This window comes from Rhea pennata, chromosome 23, assembly GCF_028389875.1.
Source record: "Rhea pennata isolate bPtePen1 chromosome 23, bPtePen1.pri, whole genome shotgun sequence".
NCBI lineage: Eukaryota > Metazoa > Chordata > Aves > Rheiformes > Rheidae > Rhea > Rhea pennata.
The window spans coordinates 6,986,999-7,010,782 of record NC_084685.1 but is presented as its reverse complement, the minus strand read 5'-3'; the positions used below and the strand labels follow the sequence as shown (position 1 = coordinate 7,010,782).

General features: G+C 44.6%; 1 protein-coding gene across 1 annotated transcript; it reads left to right on the top strand.

The window, feature by feature from the left end:
* Window positions 1–1,866: 1,866 nt before the first annotated feature.
* SMAP2 (small ArfGAP2) lies at window positions 1,867–23,082 on the top strand. The gene is made up of 10 exons (XM_062594139.1): window positions 1,867–2,064; window positions 16,605–16,738; window positions 17,711–17,796; window positions 18,651–18,729; window positions 19,118–19,204; window positions 19,747–19,828; window positions 20,338–20,438; window positions 20,564–20,729; window positions 20,998–21,320; window positions 21,955–23,082. Exons 1-10 carry the CDS (start codon window positions 1,962–1,964, stop codon window positions 22,078–22,080), a joined length of 1,287 nt encoding a protein of 428 aa, XP_062450123.1. The 5' UTR covers window positions 1,867–1,961; the 3' UTR covers window positions 22,081–23,082.
* Window positions 23,083–23,784: the final 702 nt, after the last annotated feature.

Here is a 23,784-nt window from a genome sequence, read left to right as displayed (position 1 = left end):
CCTCCCAGCCTGGAACAAAAACTCTTCAGTCTTTAGGCTGAAAGCACCTTGTTTTTAGAGCATCTAAATCTGGATCCTTCCCACTCCTGCAGCCGCTGGGGTATCTTTGCTTTGTGCCTGATGCAGAGACCGCAGCGGTGCCGCTGCGCCCGGGGCCTTTCTGGGGCAGGAGTAGCTCTGCCTGGGGTCCGCGCCAGCAGCGGAGGCTGGCGCTGCCTCGGCGCCCGCGCTCCCTCCCCAGAGCCCCGCGCAGCCCTGGTGCCGCCCCAGCGTGCGGTGCAGCAGCAGGAGCGGGATCAGGGGGACGCCGTTGGGGCCCCTGAACGGCCTCGTGCCCCGCACGGGGATTTCCGGGACAGGGGCCCAGGGAGGGCGGCGGGGATGGGGCCCGAGGCCGCACAGCTCCTCCGTGGGGCAGAGATCTCGGGCACAGCTGGTGGGGCCGAGACACAGCGCGGGAGGCAGTGATGGGCCCTCCTCCTCCTCCTCCTCCTCCTCCTCCAGGTGCTGCCCCACTGCTCAGCCCCCCTGCCCTAGAGCCACTCTCGGCACTCTACAGCCAGCCCCACTCCCCTTTCTTTGCCCCACGGCTGCCATTGCAGGCTCCAATCCCTTCACCCCATAGCTGGTCACCCCACTCCGTATCAGCCCCAGTCTCCATCCCCCAACCCATCGCCTGCCCTCCCACCCCACAGCCAGTCTCCCATTCCACAACCTGCTCCCCATCCCATAGCCTGTCCCACCCCATAGCCAGCCCCGCTCCCCACACGCCATGCCTACCCCCATCCCATAGCCATCCCACCCCATAGCCAGCCCCGCTCCCCACACGCCATGCCTACCCCCATCCCATAGCCTGTCCCACCCCATAGCCAGCCCCGCTCCCCACACGCCATGCCTACCCCCATCCCATAGCCGTCCCTCCCCATAGCCAGCCCCGCTCCCCACACGCCATGCCTACCCCCATCCCCTAGCCATCCCACCCCATAGCCAGCCCCGCTCCCCACACGCCATGCCTACCCCCATCCCATAGCCTGTCCCACCCCATAGCCAGCCCCGCTCCCCACACGCCATGCCTACCCCCATCCCATAGCCATCCCACCCCATAGCCAGCCCCACTCCCCACACGCCATGCCTACCCCCATCCCATAGCCATCCCACCCCATAGCCAGCCCCGCTCCCCACACACCATGCCTACCCCCATCCCATGGCCGTCCCACCCCATAGCCAGCCCCGCTCCCCACACGCCATGCCTACCCCCATCCCATAGCCGTCCCACCCCATAGCCAGCCCCACTCCCCACACGCCATGCCTACCCCCATCCCATAGCCATCCCACCCCATAGCCAGCCCCGCTCCCCACACGCCATGCCTACCCCCATCCCCTAGCCATCCCACCCCATAGCCAGCCCCGCTCCCCACACACCATGCCTACCCCCATCCCATAGCCGTCCCACCCCATAGCCAGCCCCGCTCCCCACACGCCATGCCTACCCCCATCCCATAGCCTGTCCCACCCCATAGCCAGCCCCACTCCCCACACGCCATGCCTACCCCCATCCCATGGCCGTCCCACCCCATAGCCAGCCCCGCTCCCCACCCCTTCCCCATAGCGGCCCCCCACTCCCAGGCCGCCACGTGACCCTGCCCATTCATTCCCCCCCCCCCCCCCCCGCCACGGCCCCGCCTCCTCCGATTGGCTCCTGCCGGCGGTGACGCGCCGCAGCGCCTCAATGGAGAGGGGAAGCGGGGCGGCAGCGGGGAGGCCCCGCCCCGGCGCCCTAGCCCCGCCTCCCCTCCCCGCTCATTGGCTCCTCCCCGCCGCGCGGCGCCCCGCCCCGCTCCCTGGCGGCCGGAAATAGGAAGCGGCGGCGGCGGCTGCCCGGAGACCGCGCTGCCGTGAGCGCCGCCGGGCCCGCGCCGGAGCGAGGAGCCGCCGCCGCCGGGGGAGGAGGGGGCCGCGCCATGACGGGCAAGTCGGTGCGCGACGTGGACCGCTACCAGGCGGTGCTGGCCAGCCTGCTGGTGGAGGAGGAGAACAAGTTCTGCGCCGACTGCCAGGCCAAAGGTACCGGCGGGCCGGGCCGGGGCGGGCGGTGGCAGCAGGCCCCGGCCCCGGCCCCCCCCCCCCCCCCCTCCTCCCGCCCTCTAACGGCCACTTGTCTCCTCACCTCGCGTAAGGGCTGCTGCAGTCCGGCCGCTTCTCTCTCCTCCCTCCCTCCCCCGCAGCACAGGAGACGGTTTCCGGCTCTCTCGAAGGCAGCTGGGGTTTAAAACGCCAAAAACGCTTAGTTTGCAGCCGAGCTTCCCTCGGAGCTGGCCCTGCTGCGGCATCCGGCGTGTCCCACAGCGGAGCCGCTTCTGCCTCTCGACTGCGTCCCGGTTCCTTGGGAAACCCGGCTCTGCTGGGCTGGAGGGATGAGTAAAACCACCCGGGAGCTGTCTGAAATGTCACTGACTTCCTGACTGAGCTGTGGCTCGTTTGGAAATGTCAGTGGGAAAATGCTCGAGTCGTGTGTGTGAACCGGTCTTCCAGCGAAGCCTGGTGTTGTGTAATTTTGGAGGATGCTCCGGCTGAGGAGTAATATCCTCTCAGCTGGAGCTGTGATAGCAGCAGTGGATCATGCTTGGAGGGTCAGAGTGGTAGTGTGTTGGAAGGGCAACATGTGAACAAAGCAAATGTGACTTAGTTCTGGAACTAAGTATTGCTGGAGGAATTGCCTTTCTTTTGCCCTCCTGTGCTTCCTTTTTTATTTACCCTTGAATCAGCTGAAGGCTTACTGTGATTCTTACTTCTCAAAAAGAATTGAGGAAGAATATGGAAGGAGAGGAAGGTAGACTTAAATACCTGATTCCTAGAAGATGAAATAAAGCAATTAAATGCCCCTACTGTATAGATACCTTCCTGTAGCTTGCTGCTGTGAAAGGCTTTGCTTTTCCTTAGCAAAGGGTTAAGGTTATTCCTTGCTTATTTAGGGTTCTATTTTAATGAGCTATTCTAAGTGTTTGGAGGTCTGAGCTCAAGGCTTGTTTCCCAATAGCCAGAATAACTGAATTTGGGGAAAGTCCTTCTGTGTCTTTCTGTAAAGCCATCTCAGTATGACCTCTAAAAACTGCAGAGAGCACTGCTGAGCATCATTTAAAATGATACCATTAAGAATTAACCTTCATCCATGCTAGAAAAGTAGTTCTAATTCTTGCTGTTGTCTATATGCTAACCTGCAGCATAACATAGTAACCTCACAGTAACGACCTTTCGTATTTTGGAGATGGCACAGTTGAGAGAAGCATTTCACACTGGGCTTTGGCTGACCATGTAGGCTGAACAAGGTATTGATAGTGCAGAGCAGAATGTCCTCTTGCTTGCAGTTCTCTTTCCCTCTCGTAATGCAAGAAGCAAGGGCAAAAACAACTGTCTTTTGTGACATGAGGTATTAATTTACACAGTATAGCAACAAATCCTGAGCATGATTCCTGTTTTGGTATGTTTTTTTAAATCTTGTTCTGCATATAGTGTATTTTGGAAGTATAGTAGTCCAATTGTTGTACAGAAAATCTGATTCTGTGGTTAAGCTTTGCTGCCAAAGCTGGAAGCTGCTTATAGGTAGGGATATACCTTAGGTCAGTCATGAAGAGTAGTCTTCTATTGTACAGAGCTGTATGTGGTAATCTGGTGAAATAACTGTCTGCTATACTAATGGGTGATATGTGGAACTGTGAACTCCGATTCTTGAAAAGAATATATTTGAGTTCTTGGCTATAGAAGTGTAAACACTAACCAAGTAGTAGATATCTGACTGGTAGTATTAATCTGTTAATCTGTAACTGGTGCTAGTCAAACTACCATGTTTGGATGCATTTCTGTAGTGTGACTTGATGGGATGTTCTTCCAGTTGATAACTGGAACTGAGTTGCAGCAGTGACAAGAAAGGCTTGATGCTAGTTCTCTTTGCTACTGAAAGCAACTGAAAATACTTTCTGTATGGAAATGAGCCTCAAGCATATTTGTGTGGCATAAAGCACATCTTATTTGATATACAGCTTTTCAATAGCAAACTTTATGCAAGTCTGCTAATGAGTATTTGCCAACTCCAGAGGGCTTCTTTCAGCACTTCCAGCACTAGCTGAAATAATTAGCTACTGTTCTGTAGAGCTGACTGTTTTTTGTTTTTAGCCAGCTGCAAATCTGTCTGTGCTAGTGAGTTTGATAAAGAATACTTAAAAGCATCTTCACTCACTTCTTGCAGAAGTTTAACTTTTCAGATGCAAACTGTTGCTGTATGCTCAAAACTAGAGTAGGATTTTCATCTGCTTGTTTGCTGATGCAGATGACTCTTTGTAAATAGTAACTTACCAAGATCACCACTGAAATCTGGTCACTGTTAGTAAATGATATTGAGGGGGTTGTTGGTGGTATTTTTTTATGCCAGCTCCTTTCTTTGTCAGCCAGCTTAGGCTCAACTTCTTAAGCATGTTTGCATGAGCTGCAGCAGAGCTGAAGAAAGAGGTGCTGGACAAGGTGTCAGGTTCTTACTATCAGGACACAGTTGCAATAGAATGCTGGCTTTGATCATCTATCCCATGTTACTGAATTCTGTAGGTTTTCTTTGGTGCTTGATCTGAGCTTTTCAATGCTGGCATGACACATAAGCAGAGACTGTTCAGATGCCACCCACACTTCCATTATGCCTGTTCCCAATGACCTAGCTACTTGCTGGGTTTCATTACTGTATTTTTTCTACTTCTATATGCAGAACTAAATGAGATTATAATACCTGTTGATGTCAGCTGCAGTCCTAGCATGTACCCATCTGATTTCACTCCTCTACAGAAATTCTCAGCGTTAGGGTGAAAGCATAATTGTCAGGAACATCACTTTCCTGGTGCTGGCTACTGTTTATAATCATCCCAGAGCGAGGCCTAACCTTATCTTGCTGGCTGTGCTGTGTTGATAAACTGAGTATCTAACCTCCTTGGTCTCTTTCTGTACTTACCATAGTGCTTATTTAGAGTGCAAGTGTTCTGCTTCTATGTTCTTATTATCAATTACTTTTGGGCAGTGTATAGAAGTGATTCCTAATCCAGCTTGTCTCTCCTTAAGGATGATAAAGGGGGGGAGGGGGAAACAAGCTTCTCCAAGATACTTGCTAGGAGAGTACTGGTTGTGTTGGTATGTCCCTATTAGGGACAGCAGTGTGGCACTGCTAGTGTCGATCGGCATGTCCTCTCACTGGCCTCTTAGAGGTATGGCAGGCCTTGTAGTGTAAATACTGTTTTTTTCCCTCTTCTGTCTTGTATTTGAATAACTAACTTTCAGAGAGCACATAGTTGTCTCCTAGGCCTTTGCCCTTAAACTATTGGAGCCAATGATTGTTTCAGGAGCTTTCGTAGAATCATAGAATGGTAAGGTTGGAAGGGACCTCTGGAGAACATCTAGTCCAGCCCTCAACGTAGCCCCGTACGGGGATTGAACCCATGACCTTGGCATTAGCAGCAGCACGCTCTAACCAACTGAGCTAACTAGAAATCCCTCTTTGCGTGTTTCTTCATTTAGAGCACAAACAGCCTGATGGGAGTCTTGCAAAAGGGATGGCTTTCCCCCTGTGGTTCTCTAGACAACTATTTATTCCCATGATTTTAGTTGTTTTGGGGAGGAGATGATAAACTGTGGGAAAGACTGCTTGAGGTGGGTTATGTTTCTGCAGTAAACATTGCGTTGTGGTTAGTCTTATTTTGGAGGAAGTTGGGAGAGAGCTCTAGCCTACTTCTTTGCATTGCAAAGTTTTTGTCAAAAACTGTGGGCAAACTGAGTAATCAAAGTGGGACAAGCATGCCTAGACTGCTTTCTGGCAATTATGCTTGAGAGTGAGAAGTTCAGGATATAAGAGGGTCCTCATTACTAGAACAAAGCTGTAACTTGGAATCTCAGTGACAACTTTTAAGGGTGTATGCTAGCAGTGTTAGGCACAAATACAATAGCAGATACCACCTTGCAAGAACTCTCAGAGGTTACCTGTCCCAGCGTTTTGCATGCCACTCTGAATGCTTTCTCAGTACAATATTAATGATGAAAGCAATGATCCAGCATGGAGTATCTGCAGCACTGCATGACCTGCAATGACAGTGCTCTACCCTGAGGACTACCTAACGTGGGTAAGGTAGTAGGGTGGATGTCTTCTCTGAAAGCTAGAGTGATGAATTATCACAGTCTTTTTTACTTGAATGCCTTTGCTGTAAGAATTATTTACGTAAAAGGTCTTAAAATCTATTGAAGAGTAGATGAGAATTGGATCTTTTCTATCTGTGGATTTCTCTTGTGGCAAAGGGCCTTCAGGGTAGTTGTGTTGCTGTTGTGGTCTGCATGTTAGATAGCAGGAGTGTCAAGCAGACTAATCATTTTCTATCTCTGACAGAAAATAAACTGGTACTGAACATTGGAATGAATCTGAAACCACAAAGTTGGTGCGGGAAGAATGTGTTGTAATCTCTGTAAGTTGGACTTAACCTAGATGTTCAGATGACATCCAATGGATGGTAAATGGCTTGTGCTGAGTAACAGTTAGCTGGATTCTTCTGTTTCTTACTCTAAAGCTCTTTGAACTTGTATAACATACAGCTGTTCTATTTGATTTTCTCCTTCTCCCCTACTCTTCCCCTCTGCTCTTCCACTCCTATTATCCAACAGGCTCCTTGGATCCAGTTTCGTTGACGTTGGAGCTGCAAGTCCCTCCACAGGGAGTACCCAGTGATGACTGCTCTATCTGTGCATCAGTTTAAGGTTGCCCTTTGCTCCTGGTTTGTCTGACTCTTCCTCTCTTCCCTTGTGTCTTGTGAGAACTGTGGGTCCTGTGCTGAAATCGACCCTTTTTTTTTTTTTTTTTTTTTTAACTCTAGTGGTCGGATGGAAAAGTGTTTGCTTTACACAAACCCTGATCTAATTCTTCAACCCTCCTGAGGGAGGGGTAGAACTTTGTGAATGCCTGTTAAGAGGTGGTTAGATGGGATAAGCTGTTAGGCTAGAACTGGAAGAGCAGGGTAAGAAGCTTGGTAGAGTAGCTGCAGTGAAAGAAGACTGGCCTCCAATAAAACGAAATAGTTAATTTAGTCAAGCCAAACTAGTATTAACTCTAACAAACCAGTTAATATAAAAGCATGCTACCAATATTCAGTTGTCTGTTCTGTCTGAACTCCATTACCTGAGAAGAATATTGAGTCGCAGTAGAACTTCTCAGTAAAAGCTGTGTGTAGAGCAACTTTTAAATAACTACCTATAACAACTACATGTAGAAAAAATGAGCATTATAGAAAACTAAGCAGTGAATACTGCAGACAAACAGTATACACCACTGTAAGCTTCAAACATCAAAGTTGTAGGACAACTTTCTCAGTTTGCCACAGTAAAATCCTGCAATGGAGAAAGTTCTGTTTGCATAAGGGAAGCTTTCTAGAAGGGATGCATACATATATGTATACTTACTTTAATTCTTAGCTGCTGTAACAATATTCTGCAGTTATCTTAATGACTGCTATACTCTTATCTCTTCCTTTTGTGCTGTTTGGCTATTCTAAAGCCAGGGCTGAAAGGAACATTTTCTTGTGCAATAAAGCAGCATTAGTTTTGAGTGTGTATAATTGCTCACACAAATGAACTTTTCCTGTTAGAATTGCTTTATTCTGTAGAGTGTTCTTTATCTCAGAAGTTTTGGTAGCTCTTTGACAGTGTTATACTAGCTGGGAGGAAAGGCAGCTCTGTCTGGGAGCCCAGCTCTACATTCACCTCCTGGAAGTAGGTAGGTTGTTGTAATTGCACATTTTCGAACTGAAAAACTAGGAAAAGAAATCAGCTTTTTCAAATGGCAACTTATTCTGGAATTAGTTTGCACTTACCAGGGGTTCTTGGAAGGTTTTCTTTAAAAGATGTGCAGAGCTGAGTCTGGAAGAGCTCCGAGTCATGTACACAGATGCATGTCTCTGCATCTGACAGAAATGGATAACAAAGATAATCCTCTGAGTAGAGGGCATCTTGGCAAAGAATCTGCACTTCAATGTTGCTGCTCATCTATACCAGTTACACGGACTATTCCCTACCTGTGAAATGGGGAGCAATAGTGCACCAACCTGGCTGAGAGCAAAGGATGTAAATTGTGTCCAAAATGCCATGCAGTTCTCAAACCATAGTTCAGCTTTAATAGAAATTTGTTCCTATAGTAACTGCCAGGTAAATTACATAAGGCATTAAACACATTCAGAAACTTTTGTGCCACTGTCTCTAGAAGGTACCTCTGCAGTTTAAGGGTAATTCATCTTTCAAAATACAAGTAGGTTATCAGAACCAACTAGAGAATTGAGAATAACTTCAGTCTCCTTCAGGTTGATCACTATTCTGGAAATCTGGGACAGAAGAAGATTGCACTTCTAACAATTTGTCTTGGAACAAAGTTTCTTCTCTGGTTGCAAAGCTAGATTTACCTGTGCTAAATTCTGCCTTTCAGAGTGACTTGCTAAACTACTTGCCTCTATTTTTGAAAATGCATGCCTTTCCTTGTTGGCTAGATTATGCCCTATCATTACTAATGTCAAATCTCTTTTGGGGAACTGAAATATCTAAAGTACTTCATTGCTGGTTCTAGATATTTAAGATTCTGAGCCTGGCAGAAGGTGAGACTCCATTGTATGTTAGGAGCTACATCAGGAGGTTGATTACTGCTACATATCTCAACGGATGTTGGAAGGTAGGGAGCAAATAACAAAAAAGCTGTGACAAGTTAAGGGTGCTTGAGTAAACATCTTGTAACAGATTTGCTGGTGTAGAAATTCTAAGTTGAATTCTGATGGTCTGAAATAATATTGCACTGTCAACATCCAACCTGCTGTTCTATTTGTGCTCGGATATGGACACAGGAATGATGTTTTAGTCTTTGCCCATGAGTATGTCTTTCTCAGACAGGCTTATTCCCTAGAAAACTGGCTATGTATGTAGAAGTTTCTGAAGAATATCATGCCATAGATTTGCTCTCAGAATGGACATGTAGTCAGACACAGTAAGCAAAAGAACCTCCCTTCCTGTACTGTCAGCCAGAAGTGCATAGTAGAGTCTGGTACCTGACTTGCTGTATAGCATGTCTTTTTTCTTTTTTCTCCATGGAAGCCTTAAAGGAATTATATACTTTAACAGTACAAGTGTTTTGTTCCAGCACTTCTCTGCAATGCTGCAGGCTTCTGATAGTCTGGCCTGTCACAGCAGCCATGATTCGATTGAGTTAGCATTGATCTTGTATTCTGCATGGTTTAAGGCTTTGCTTGACTGACTTGGAAGCTTTGGTAGACAATTAGAGGTGAAGGATGAAATAGAGTTTACAACTGTTCATTGTACTCAGTATAAAACTTCATCAGTATGTCTTTCAACTCTCAGACCAGATACTTCAGATCTCATGCCTCTGTCATAAATGCTATTAGCCTCGATGGGTGCTGGCAGTTCTTGATGCTTGCTAACAAGTTCATAGCATAAATTACACAAGCCTTCTGCATTTTGTGACGTTTCAGGCCTGTTTGAGGTAAAGCTGTTGCCTTTACAACAGCAACTCTTCTAGTACTAGACTTTGGTGCAGTTTTGGCCAAAACCTAGTGACTAGACATCAATTATCTAGTCCCTGGAACACTAAAATCCTTACCTTGGATACTGACCATCTGTACCCTGGGACACTTTGCTGTGCTGGCACCTACAGAAGATATGTGGGGTAATGAAACTTGATGGGTTTGAGGATTTTTAGGATATGTTGCCATATTGGTAACGTTAACCAGTTGTCTTGGACAGATTCCTGTAGTGTCACTTTCAGGTTGTTTACCGGAGTAATAGACATCCTTTTCTTAAACCACAAGAAAGGACCCACCCTGCTGTTCACAGCACCTATTTTAATTTCCTCCAAGCTGCTCTGTCTGCCTTAGCATCGTCACAGCACTTCAAAGGACGTGTTGGTGACAATGCTACGACTTGCTTTGATTTCTTCTGCAAGGTTATACACTGCTCCACAGTTTGATCTGTTATTCTGGGAATACTATGTCAAATTCTGCTGTGCACCTGCCCTGAAGAGCTCCAGGCACTCAGTGTTATGTTTTTGTTTTTTTTTTTTTTTTCTGGTAAACTCTTGAAGATTTATAGGCTCTTCCTGAGGGGAAAATGGGGTCACACCAGTTGGCTAGTAGGATACCTGTAGCAAATGTATATTTGATGCAGGAGAGAGTGTACTGGTTGCTGATAACATAGCTAAGAAGAAATTTAAGGCAGAGCTCAATGTCTAACAAAATTCTGAAACCCAGCAGGTGCATCTGACTCTCTGCCCAGAATGGATAAGGCCTATAGTTACTACAGCAGACTTCTACTGAAAAAATCCATCTTACCCTCTTTTTTGAAGGGTGGCCTTTAAGTTGAGCTTTTGTACTACTAAACTACTTAGCATATATCACTCAGAATCCCCTTCTAAGCAGGGTTTTTGGCTTTAGCCTGCCTGTTTGATTAGGTTCTAATGGCTTCCTGGGGAGACAGGAGCAGCTTTGTGTGATACTAGTACGGTGGCAGGTGTTAATAGTAGCCAGTGCTTCATAAACCTCATAAATGGGAGCACGAACCCCGCTTAGTGATGCATGCTCATCTATCGATTGACTTGCATTAATAACTAAATAGTGTAATTTAAACATCTTAAGAAGTTGAATTTAACTGTCCTTCTAGCTCACTAGTAGACCTTACCTTGTTTTCCTGCAGTAATCTGAACACCCTGCTGTGGAACGGACCATGAAGAGCAGAGGAAGCTGTTTTGTAACACACTTTTTGTCATAGTTCTGTGAATGGGATGAGTTTCAGTAAGTCATTAAGCAATCCCTTTCCAGAATAAGGAAACAGCAAGTCAGAGGAAGCTCTTGGATACTTGGCTGTTTCTTCATGTGCCTCTGAGGAAAAATTTTCTTGACTTAAATTTCTAAGTTCGTGGTAGCTTGTATGAGCAGACATGAATGTCATCTTGCTGGGATTGTCCCACTATACAGAATTTCCCCCATCCCTTTCCCCTGTGAATGCTGTGAGGGAGGTGGTTGTACAGTGCCTTAATTCAACACATGTAGTAGTGTTTGCTGTGATCAATGGGCTGAGCAGGCACACTGCCCCTTACAGCTGGGCTTTTGCTGGAGTACTGGCAGGCAGGGAGCCCGCAAGCGAAACAATTGCATGCCCTAGGATTATTTCATTAGGCGTTGAATAGCAAAGCGTGCTCCTTCCTGTCTATGAAAGCATCTCTTTTTTTCCCATCCCCCTTCTCAAAAGAACAGTGGCTTTGCAGCCAGTTTCTATTATTTTTAAATGCCTTCTGCAGGGTTGTTACAGAAGAAGCTTCTATGAGTACCTTGAGCCAAAATGCAGTGCCTGAGTTAAGGGTGAGAAGTGAATCCCTTTGGGTTTCCTTGATTAAAAAGTCTCGGGGGGGAGGGGGCTACTTTCAGCAAGTAACTGAAATGGGTTGTGCATTATACTAGCCATGCTGTACTTGGATTTTAAATAGCATTGGGAGCCTTTTTAGTAAGGGCAGATTGTTTAGGCAGTTCTTGTAGGCATTAGTGATTCAGACTTAGCTGCTGACTTAGGCTGGTATGACCAGCTTGGTATGCAATGTTTATTTTGACACAGTGGGTTATAAAACAGGCTGTGAAACAGTTCCATGGAACTGCTAACTCATTAGATGCATTTCTTGCATACAGCTTTCCAGTCACTTCTGGATGGTGGTGCATCCCTGCTTACAAATACAGTGGCAGGTATTCAGTATGACTTTCTCATACGACAGCTGTCTGGGCAGTAGATGTGTTTTAAGCTGGAGATCTTCCTGCAACCATCCCCAGGCTAGGAATATATCACAAAGGCACTCTGATGTAGCCTTAATATGCTGCCAGAATGGAGTGCATAGTTGGGCTCTTAAATCAGTTTTGGTTAGTATCCTGCTTTTATTCAAAACTGTTGCTTTCTTTAATTTCTTGTTCACCTCTCAACAGCAGGCATCCTCTGGAAGGGATTTATGCATGTATGAGGCAATGTAGAAGGGCATGAGATATGATTAATGGGAACTGAACGAGCTATGCCCAGTTCTAGTAAGCGCCAAGTAACTTGCTTCCCATGGATGTTAAAATTAGCTGTAATACTGAAAAAGTGACTAGCATCAGGATTGCATTCCTAATGCTGGTTGTGACTGCAGCACACTTACAATTTTGCATATGGAGAGTGAGTTTTCGTTTAGGTCTTAAGTTCTAAAGCCATCTGGTGGCTGTGATGATGCCAACCTAGAGGGAACTATTTTTATAACATTAGTGAGAGTATTCATGCAAAGACCATTTTCTTTCACGTTTCTCTGGTAGTTTAACAAGACAAACATTTGTTAGCCTTGTTGTAAAACCTTTGCAAAGAAGGGCCAAGGATTGCATGAGTCACTGAACCCAGAGAGTAAAATGCCCCCTCCTTAGGCACCCTGTGCCCTCTTGCAAGTGACTGGTGGGAAGTGTTGAGGTGGGTGCCAAGGCTGCAGGCAAAGCTAGTGCTGCACAGCAATTTGTTAGCTATGCTGGCAAGTGCTACAGTGGTGTTCTTTAAAGCAACTTACTGATATGGGAGCAGGTTTTCTTTCTGGAAATTGTTCCTTCAACTTTTATTTAAAAAAAGGGAACAAAAAGCATTGTCTTCTGTCAATGCTTGGTCACTAACTTCTGTACAGCCTTAAACTCAGTTTAGCTCTTTGGAAGTTAAAGCCTATAACATGTGACTGAACTCACTTCTGTAAATACTTTTACCTGGGGCTTTTTGCAGGTCAGTTGCCTTGAAAATAGCATGTGAATCGGTGTGGGGGGGAAACTACTGTACAGAGTTCTGTGCTAGACTTTCCCTGGGGCACTTCCTCCTGCAGTTTCTGGTGCAAGTTCCTTAATTGGGGCCTTAAAAGAAGGAAGTACAAGGCTTGTTTACATTTGCATCAAAAGTTGTCTCCCACTGCTCACAAAACAGAGTTTTTTGGCCTTTCTCATAAGGCATGAAATAGTAAAAAATGTTTTGGCATAATGGTCAGGGGCTCTGGATGCTACCAAAGTTGGAGGCCTGCTAAGAGGGTGCATGTGCTTGGGCTGGTGCCTCTGCTTGTTGCATCTCGCCTAGCTTTACCTGGACATCTGGGCTTTGGCCTATGCTTCCTCAGTGGCAGCCCGCGCCAAACGGGCGGCCTTGCTTGGGATGGCCCTTCTAGCAAAAGGTACTATTTCTGCAATGTTCCTCACTGCCCAGGGAGTCAAATGATTTTAATTAGGACAAAGTTCTATGGTATCTGCTTCAGTTGGACAAACTAAATTTGCCTTGCATAGCTATTCATGAGCTACTGCTTGTTCTGCCAGTTGCTGCCTCTTCAGACTGCTCTCTTCTCTCCTGTTTTGAGTCTTGTTGTGTCAACCCTGCACTGCTGTCTAGGCAAACAGTTCTGTAGTGTGGCTGCTTATCTTAATCTCCTTTCACTTTCAAGGACTGTAGCTGTATCTTGTTTCTCTTTGAGGATTATCACAGTCCTAACAGAAAACAGGACTCTAAGAAGGCTGAAGAAATTACTATTTTCTAACCAAAAGAATGGAGTGTTCAGAGCTAGACTTGAATTCATGTGCCTTATACAACCAGAGTTGGTTAAAGACTTGCAAATTTTATGCAGTATTTTAGTCTCTTCAAGTGTCCTGCTTATATGTCTGTAGAATCGCTGCTGCATTGGTGAGCAGGGTGCTGAACTTCTGGGATAAGTGGGTTCCTCCTGGCTCTCCAGACAATAAAATCAAAACCTTACTTCTGATCTTTTTCTAGCCTGCTTTCTGAAGTCATTTTCATGATGCTTTTTTGCACTGCAAGTACCCCCCAAACCCTGAGTGAAATAAGCATTAGTAAAAGAACCATGTTTGGTTGTACAGTATCTGCTCTTATCACTAAACCAAATGCTAGCTGCTAGAAGAATTTTTTTTTTTTTGAAGGCCTGTGTTAACTTTTAAAATTTTCATTAGCATGGTGAAACATCCTTCAGTACTAGCATCTTCTGGAGCTTGGATCCACTGTTAATCAGCTGTTACTTTGATAATCAGCCCTTACCATTTCAGATCCTGCACCATAAATGAAGTAATGCTAAGCGAAGGCAAGCATAACACTACTGCAAGTGAGTCACTTTGCTCTCTGTCGTTGCAAGGTGGGTGGTTGCAGTGGCTCTAACTAGCACACGTGACAAACTAGTGAGCTGATTACTACAACCCTGATGTAGTATCTAGCCTTCATGGGACTAAAAGGATTAATAGTTAGCTAAATATAGCCTAGAGTTTAAATCTAACCTTGAATCTCATGCTTAATCCTACCAGCAGTCTTTTAAATCATAGCCTTCAGGAACTGTTAAGAATGATTTACTTTGGGGCATCCTCTTCCAAATATACCTTCAGTCTCAAAGGGAGGGTCAGGATTCCTAGCTCCATCTTAGATGTGCTGCAGACATAACATTTTTGAACAAACCTCAGATTACTGAGGTGCTGCTAAAGTGTTGGCCTCTGCTTTGAGTCATTGCTTCTTAGTTTGCTAGGTGTAATACAGGAACTGAGATATAGTCAAAAGTATGTTTCAATTAAGGTCTTCCACAAGAGCTGTTCATAAGCTGGGATGTGACTTTGAACGACTTAAAACTATTATTTTAAAGGGCCACATCTTTCAGGGAAGAAGTATAAAGCAATGGCGGGACAGGCTAGAAAACTTAGAGCTTTTGAACCATAAATAGCATTTTTACTTTGGTTGCAATAGATACTTCTGAGGGTAAGTTAGAGGTTACATGCCTTTACTCTGGAAGGGAACATGCCCTATTATGTAGGGGCTTGGGGAAATATTGCTGACCCTGAATGTCAGTTGGCTCTCTAAAGAGACTGGAGGAAAACAAAACTTTCTGATTAGTAACCCGCCCAGACTTACAGTGACCATGAGCTGCTGCCTTATTAGCACTAAAATTCCTCAGGATACTCTGGACTCTCCTGGTAAACAGGAGTTAACCGTTTAAAAAGCATCTAGCTTGTCTAGGAAATTCAAGTACAGTGCTGCTTTTTTAGGGCTTTGGAATTACATATTCCCCCTCCTCCCCTTCCTACTGCAATCTCATTTGCTTTGAGGCTTTCTATTTTAACTATGGCAAGATGAGATAGAACGACAGCTCTTTGCCTTCCTCTGCAGTAATGCCTGTAAGCCCTATAAAAAGGCTAGTATGGTTTATTCTACTTAAGTTATGCTGTTGAAAACAGTAGTGCCAATATGGTACTTGAGCAAGGAAGCTTGACTTCAAGCAGTACCCAAAAAGTGTACCTCAAGCCTCTTGGAGAGATGGAAGGAGATGGAGCACTTAGCTCTCCAGTGAAGGGCTAATTAAAGCAAGATATTTTGCTCCAGAGCTGGTCTATCAATTCTTTTATTCAGGATATAGTTTAGCTCTGACTAATACTGTTTGGCCAGTTAACAGCTTTCAGCCTAGGTAAACATGAACAGCAAAATCCAAGCTATGATAGAAGCTGGCTGCATTAAATATGCAGCTGCCTGGGAGCTCTAGTCAGATTATGTAGTTTTAAAACATGCTTGTTCTACACTGCAGAGAACTACTTCCAAAGCTGCTGTTCTTTCAGTAGTAGAGGGTTTTGATGTCTGGAGCTGTGATGGCCCTGGCCAGGGTGGGGGGCTATGAGCAGTGAGAATGACATTGGATGCCTTTGGGGGTCTGTGGAGCCCTGCCATCCACTGGTAATGCATTCCTGAATTGTTTGCAGTGAGTATTTAAAAAAGAAAAACCTAAGCTTGTTGATCTTTTCCCTTGTTTTTTTTTTCTTTTTTTTTTTTTTCCTGGCATGATCTCCTGTCTTCCACACGTTGATGCTCTCCTGCCTGTTTGAAAGCTGCATGCAAACTGTGGATTTGATTAGAGCTGCAGAAACTGAAGAGTGAACTGTTTGTCTTATCTCAGGATCACAACCTGGAGTTCAGTTCCATGAGGATTTTTGGCGATTAGACTATTGAACTTTAAGTGTTGGTGCTGCTCTCCTTACTTAGCTTACTTCCTGCTTGAGATTAAAAGAGAAGACTTGGTGATGCTGTCCTCCTGTCAAATGCCGAGTATTATGCTACTTGTCCTTGAGCAGTAGCAAATATTTTGAAGCTGATTCTTGGATAGTACTATCACAGTGGAAAGATAAAACGTCCATTTTTGAAGCAGAAAAAACGGACTTGTGATGACTTAAGTCTCTCTAAGCAAGAATATTGGAATTTTGCAGATTCTTGGGTGTTCTGAATGACTTTCTTCCCTTCTCCCCTAGAATTGTCTTACACAGAGCTCAAAATGGAAGAGGGAAGGAATAAAAATGCTACTTCTAGTCTCACAGTGATTATACTATCTGTAAAAGCGCTTTGATGTCCAATTCCAAGTTCTAATCTGAATGAAAATGTAAAGTATCCAGCCCCAGTTCACTTGGTATAGTTTCTCAGTTGTTCAAGGTAACTACAGATTGACCTGCTGGTATTAAACACTTGTGTCCCTTTTGCAGGGCCTCGATGGGCATCCTGGAATATTGGTGTATTCATCTGTATCCGTTGTGCGGGGATCCACAGGAATCTAGGAGTTCATATATCCAGAGTAAAATCAGTCAATCTTGACCAGTGGACACAAGAACAGATACAGGTAATACAGATAGAAAACAAACAATATTGTTGCTCTCGTAGAGCTGATTTTGGAGGAAAGTCATGATTGTCAAAATGTCAAACATCAGTGGGTAAAGACAAGTTTTTGGCAAGATTCTGTAAAAGTGCTGAAGGCTGCTGTTGCTTGAGCTGCTGCGTACCTCTTTCCCTTGGGATTTCTGGAAGAAAAATTCTGGACTTCCAAAGTGATATGAGGTTGCTAATGCAGGATTTGCCTTGTCTTTGTATAAATGCTGTGCTGTAATGCTCAGAGTTGGCTGATTGTACAGGGAGATCACAGCAGTTGATCAGGGATGCCAAGCTAGTCAAATTTCATGTTTCTATAAGTAGCTGTATTACTGCTGGAAAGGCTTGAACTAATCTGTAACTCTTAACTTCCTTTGCAAAGCTAGGGAAGATTCTTCTTTAAGAAGTTTCCAAACTTCTCTTTAGCTTGATAATCAAACAGGGGGTTGATATGCCATGGCCAGTGAAGCGCAGGCATGAAAAGAGACCTGAAGATTATGTATTAGGCATGTAAAAAGCTAAGGAGCCCTAGTAACTTTTGAAAATGAACTCACTAGAAGGCAAAGTCCAAAGAAAATGCCTATAGAAAATGTTAATCTGCAAATTGCACTTGGTCTTCCAAGTAAAAACAGTCAGTCTTCTGAGTACGAAGAACTGCTTTATATAAAAGCTGCAGTGTACCGGTTATTCTCAATGTTAATCTGAAAATGAAAATACTTGTCTAATAAGGGACATGAAGTCTTCTGGCTATTTAGAGGCCTGAATCTAATGCCTTAATTTAAGGGGTAGACTTGTACCAGAAGAATGTTTCATCTACAGGACAGACTTCAAAAGTCTACATGCCTCTCAGCTAACACAGACTCTTGGTAGCCTTGCATGTTAGTATGTATAAAAGAGCTTTAATATCTTTGAAAACAAAAGGCTTAAGAATTCTTTTGTATTGCAGTGCATGCAGGAGATGGGAAATGGGAAAGCAAATCGTCTTTATGAAGCCTACCTGCCAGAGAACTTCAGGCGACCTCAAACAGATCAGCATCCTTTCTTCCTTTGCTACTGGGGGAATATGGAAGCTTTTCATCTAGTTGCTTAGTTGCTGTCCACCTTGCATAGGAGGGTTATCTTCATGTACCTGTGCATCAGCTGTGGAAAATAAGTTCCTAGCTAGGCACCATCTGAGCATTGCTTCAGACTGCCTACTGAACTAAGTAGAAGAGAGCTGAAAGGATTGCTTCCAAGCTTTCAGGGTGGAGAACTGGAGCTTGACTGTTACAATATGGAGCTATTGTGTGAGATGCACTCAGTTCTGTGGCAAATAGAATTGACTTTCAAGTGCTGAGTATTTGAAATTCTCAGTGATCACAGATAGAAAGGTTCAGTACTTCTGAAACAAAGCTATAATTTTTTCCCTTATTTGCTGAAGGGTTTCTAGATGCCTGGTGCAACATGATTGTAGTGATATGGACCTAAAGAAACTGCAAAGATGAGGTGCTCCTATGTCTTATTGAGCTGCTGGATGAGGTGCTCTTGCATGCATAGGAACAATTGCCTCTGACTATTGCCTCTTACTGTATGTGACTAGGCCACTGAAATGTGTGCTCTTAAGTAATGGTCAAAGTAAATATACATTAAAGGAAAGAGCATAGTAGAAATTAAGCTCTGATTTTAACACTTTCTTTATAACACCATCATGCTTGGAATAGCCATAAAGAAGCAACCGTTGAGTAGCTACAGTAGGTGGATCAAACACTGAAGTAATTCAGAAAGTTAGTGCTAGAAGAGCTCATCAGACTGTTAGTTTAGTTATACCCTGTACCTTGTAATATTTGACATGTGGATACGTAAGTCTTCCATTCTTGAATCATTTGCCTTTAACAAGCTTCTTGCAGAGCTGTGGAGGGCTTCATTCGTGATAAATATGAAAAGAAGAAATATATGGACCGGAGTATTGACATCAATGTGTTTAGGGTTAGTTTCTAATAACTTACTTCTGTAGAAGCTTAAATGTCTGTTAAATTATAAGTTTAGGTCTGTTTCAGAGTAAGCTGTGATACTACGAAAATAGTTTTAAATGTTTGAGTAGTGATTAATCTCCTTTCCAAGGTTGAAGAGATTTAGTTGTTTTGTAATTTAAATCAGAAGGGACTTCAGATGATCGTCTTGTCCAACTTCCTACTCAGAGCAGTATTAATTTCAAATACTGGTCTTTAGGTATATCTGTGCTGCAGGACAGGTAGTTTGCTAGGAGTTTGAAACGTGAACAAATGATTTTGAAGCTTTTGTTTAGTAGCAGCATCATGTGAAGCTCTGTATAAACTTTCTCTCATGAGATTTGACCTCTTTTTCTATTTTACAGAAAGAAAAGGATGACAAATGGAAGAAGAGTAATGAGCCAGTATCAGAAAGAAAACTGGAACCTATTATCTTTGAGAAAGTGAAAATGGTAAGATTGAAAGGCATGGTCACAGATCAGTTGTAGAGACTTCTCTCAAGCAGAATGGAGGTAGCCCAGATTGATACAAAAGTGTAGTTTTTTTTTTTGTTTTTTTTTTCTCCTGGCCTCAGTTATAGCAGTGGATGCACTGAATCACACAAATGGTGGTAGCTTTTTCCCCTCCACTGTTCAATCAGATACTAAGCACCTGCTTAGTAAGCAGCCTGCCTTGCAGTTCAGAGTTGGTTGGAATCTAGCTAACAGCTGTTCAGTTGTCTAATCCAAGCTGTTTTTTTCTTAGTTTAGATCAGCTTTTCCTAGTTTTGATTAGCTTGAACTTGACAAATGGTTCCAACCCAATGGAATAGTAAAACAATTTTTTTTTTTTTTAGTACTTGCTCTGAAACTGTTTACTCTTAAAGCACTTACGTCCACTGAAGAAAGGAAGAAAACCCAAACCCACCCCAGATCTTAAGGAGAGCATAAACCCTTATAGCCTCTAAAATATCAGTAGAACCAAAACATGAATAAGACCTCTTTTTTTGCCTTAGCCTCAAAAGAAAGAAGAAACGCAGCTGTCTAGAAAAAGTTCTCCTAAATCTACTGAACCGGTAATGGACTTGCTAGGACTTGGTAAGAGCCTTTCCAACCTTATTGTACCCATTACAATGACTTTGTACAGTCTTTGATCTTATGAATTCAGTGAGCTTTTAGTGTTTATTCTCCATGACAAGTGGATGACATCTGACAGGAATACTAGTGTTTTGTTTAAACTACTCCAGTGCAACCCAAGCACAGCTCTCAGCACTGCAGCAGAAATGTCAGTTTTCCTTTATGCTAGTGCAGTGGTGGTGCTACAGTACTGCAGGAGTGTTTATAGTGGCCTCCAGACACTGGCTTTTGGCTGATGTGAGATTAATAGGTTGTATGTGGTGCAGTGCACTTCCTTGGTACAGGAAAGGACTTAGTTCAGAGCCAGAAGGAAGAGCAAAGAGCTGGAAAATATGCATTGGCTGAAGTAGGGAACAGGTTAGGTCACTGGGTTGAGTGGCATATGTATGAATTGCTAAACTAGCAAAGAGGCTGTCTGTCAGTCTGGGGGCATTTGAGTGAAACATTTGTTGTGGCTTTGTCCTTCTCAGATGCTCCTGTGACAACCACTGTTCCAAATGGTAGGCCTAGCAGTTTAGAGAAGGATCTTGATCTCTTTGCATCAGTGGGATCAAACTCTGACTCCAGAAAGGTAAGCAGGCCATAGCAGTGCTTGCCAAAGCTTAGCTTGGTGCCTGGGCAAGGATGGGGAGAAGCTCTGCATGTCTTCCCTTAGTGCTGAATGCTTCTGTTGCCCTTGTGCTGTCTCTATCTCAGGTCTCTGGTTCTATGCCAACATCTGGAAGTGCTGGTTCTGTTCCTGAAAACTTGAATCTCTTCCCTGAGCCAGGAGGCAAAGGGGAGGAAGCAGGGAAGAAGCAGCTCTCTAAAGACTCCATCCTTTCCCTGTATGGCTCTCAAACACCTCAGCTACCTGCACAAGGTAACAGATATCAGAAAAGAGCACTTGAAGGACAGTATGCTAATCAGTGGGCAGCTTGTGCTGAGAGTACTGAATTGATAGCTGGCAAGAGAAGATGTAGGAATGTAGGTGGTCCTTCTTGAAGACTGGCTAGGAGCATGATAAGCAGCTCCAGTCAGGATGTCAGAGTCAAGTGAGCGCTGTGACAGTCTCTGAACCGAAGGGCAGCATTTCAGCCCCTAATGATGAATGCAACAGTTCTTCCATTCTCTGCCTTTCTACTTTTTAGGAGCAATGTTCATGGCCCCAGCTCAGATGGCATATCCTGCAGCAGCATATACTAGCTTTCCAGGAGTACCCCCCTCTAGCAGCATGATTGGAGGCATGATGGCACCATCGGTGGGAATGGTGGCCCAGCCTGGAGCTGCAGGGATGGTGACTCCCATGGCCATACCAGCTGGATATGTGGGTAACATGCAGGCAGCTGTCATTGGTGTACCCAACGGGATGATGGCTGCGCAGCAGACTGGCTATGTAGCTGGCATGGCAGCAGTTCCACAGCCAGTTTACAGTGTGCAGCCAGCACAGCAGCTTCAGTGGAACATTGCCCAGGTGAGGTGTTGTCTTCTGCTGGGCCAAAGGTGGGAGGGGGGAGGCACATGTGATTAAATCTAGCCTGTTGGTCAGCAGTTCTAGTGCTTTTATGAACTTTCTTCTGAGGCTGGGTGAGGCCCACTGATTCTGCACATGGACTGAGGGACTGCAAAGCAGTAACTGGTTCAGAGGTCTTGATGTGCTTCATGGAGAACGTAATCAGTGTAGTAATCAGTGTAGCATCAGCTGAAATGGAGCACTCCCTCAGCTTGGCAGGTAGACTTAAACCAGAGCAAGCCTTAACTTCCAGATGATGATCCTAGTGCAATAAGGGATAAATTGAAATATGAAAGCTTAACTCTCACTCAGTTTAAGAAACTGAGCCAATTGGCTGTTGGCGATGGCAAGCCTTGTAGCCAGGAAGCAACAGTTGTGTCCTATATAAAAGCCATAGTTCCTCATGAACTGGATTGACATGGGGACACTACATTAAAGTAGCATCTATCTGCATTTGTGTAAGGTAGGTTGTCATGCTAGAGCTGAACTTGTTTTTTCTGTAATACATTGGGCGGAAAGTTTTATTTAAGCTGATTGTCTTGACCTGGCATAGCTTCCCTGACATAGCTTGACTTGTCTCCTCTCCCCTTCTCAGATGACCCAGCAGATGGCTGGGATGAACTTCTATGGAGCTAATGGCATGATGGGATATGGACAGTCAATGGGCGGAGGAAGTACCCAGGGAAGCAATCAGTCCCTCAGCACTCAGATGTGGAAATAATCCCTTGCATTGTGACCGGTTTTTGCCTTCTGTTCTATTCTTCAAAACTGCTCCATGAGACATTCAGGGTTTTTCTTTCTGGCTGTCTAGCCTGAACCTCTTTCCATAACTGAGACCCATCTCTGCCTTTTTTTTTACTGTCAAACATGGTGAAACCTCAGTGACCAGAACATGAGCTCCCTTGTATTTAGCACAGTCAATGCACACTCCTGGGGTGGACCCTCTCCTTGCACAAACCTCCACTAATGCTTCTGGGTAGCACTTAATGTCCTGCTGGGTATCTTAGCAGAGGTGTGACTGAAGAACTTGGGAAATCTGGACTTAATACTGCCTGTACTTTCAGGCCTTTTAAGAATCACTTAAACTGTAGTATTAGTAGGGGTTTTGGTTAGCAGAGAGGTGGAAATCTTGGTGCTGAGGAACTGGATTTTAACTCAAACCCAGGGGCAAGCAAGCCTTGCTACCTCTTCCCTTCAGTGGAGTTCTCCCGAGCTGAGGCCTCACTGTGCTTGGCTCGCAACCTTCATTGGAACCAAAGTCATTTTGAAGACCACCTCCCTCCCCCCATGAGCAAGCAGGATTCTCGCACAGTGTGGGGGCAAGCTGTTTGGAATGTGAAACTTGCACTTCAGAGTGGCTTTTCTGTCTAATCTGTGGTATTGATGTATTTAAAAACTCTTAACAAACTAACCAAGAGTTAACTTATCAAGGGCTGAGAGCCCACTGCAAGTTTTCTTACACTTTTAAAATGACTATGACATCCTAATTTATACTTTTTCATATTTTTTTTTTGTTCCTGCGTAATGCCGGTACCTGTTCCCAGTTAGCTTTTGACATTTTTAATCTAGGCATAAAAAGTGGATTGTTCAGATTTCTTTTCTCATCTTCAGTAGAACACAACTGCTTAAATTCATCAATGTGAACAAGAAGTCAGACTTCCTCAGTCCACTTGATCCTGTGTATATGTAAATTCCCAAATAAAATATTGCAGTGAAAACTCAATTGACTTATCTTGTTTTTAAACAGTTTAACAGATTGTGTTTTAAATATTACACTCACTGCTGTGAGTTGTTTGCTTCAGGTATAGGAATTTGGAGCCTTTGATCCAAATAGGGCTAGCTCCCTCTGCTTTGTAGCAGAGCTGTGTCCCATAGGTCAGACAGGAATAGTGCTTTCCTGGAAGATGAGGACAAGTCACCATGCAAAGAGGACAAGTCACTGTGCAAAGAACTAGGCTTAGCAGAGATGCTCTGAACAGCTGACACTTTCATACACAAAATACTGTTTAGGGATGTGGGTAGATGGTATTTCCACAGCTCTGGTTCCATGGCAAACTTGCCAGAACTGCAGCTTTACGCTGATGCTGAATACACTTCAGTCAGGCTTATTAGATGAAAAGGATGAATTTTGAGCATTTAGAAGTGTTAACAGTGAGAATGAGAAGCTGGTGGGATTAAGGAGTAATGTAGAGAATAGATATGAAGTAGGCTTGTTGGTGTCTGTATGCTGCTGTGGGGAGAGAGCTCAGCTAACTGAGCCTTGAGTTGATGTTACTCTGTTTGCATATTAGTTATGGTATTTCTTTCCTCAAGTCAAACTTCTTTTTCAGAAAGAAAGATCAATCTGTCAGATGAGCTTGTTTCTTTCCATCTTCCCCCAGCATATCCATTTGAGGAGAGAGGGGCTTTCTCTCAAAGCTAGGCC

Bases quoted from the DNA above. Each gene is read 5' to 3' on its own strand.
- SMAP2 (XM_062594139.1), top strand. From the start codon at position 1,962: ATGACGGGCAAGTCGGTGCGCGACGTGGACCGCTACCAGGCGGTGCTG. The intron at 20,439-20,563 runs GTAAGCAGGCCA...TCTCTATCTCAG, and splicing joins CAAACTCTGACTCCAGAAAG to GTCTCTGGTTCTATGCCAAC. The intron at 20,730-20,997 runs GTAACAGATATC...TCTACTTTTTAG, and splicing joins ACCTCAGCTACCTGCACAAG to GAGCAATGTTCATGGCCCCA.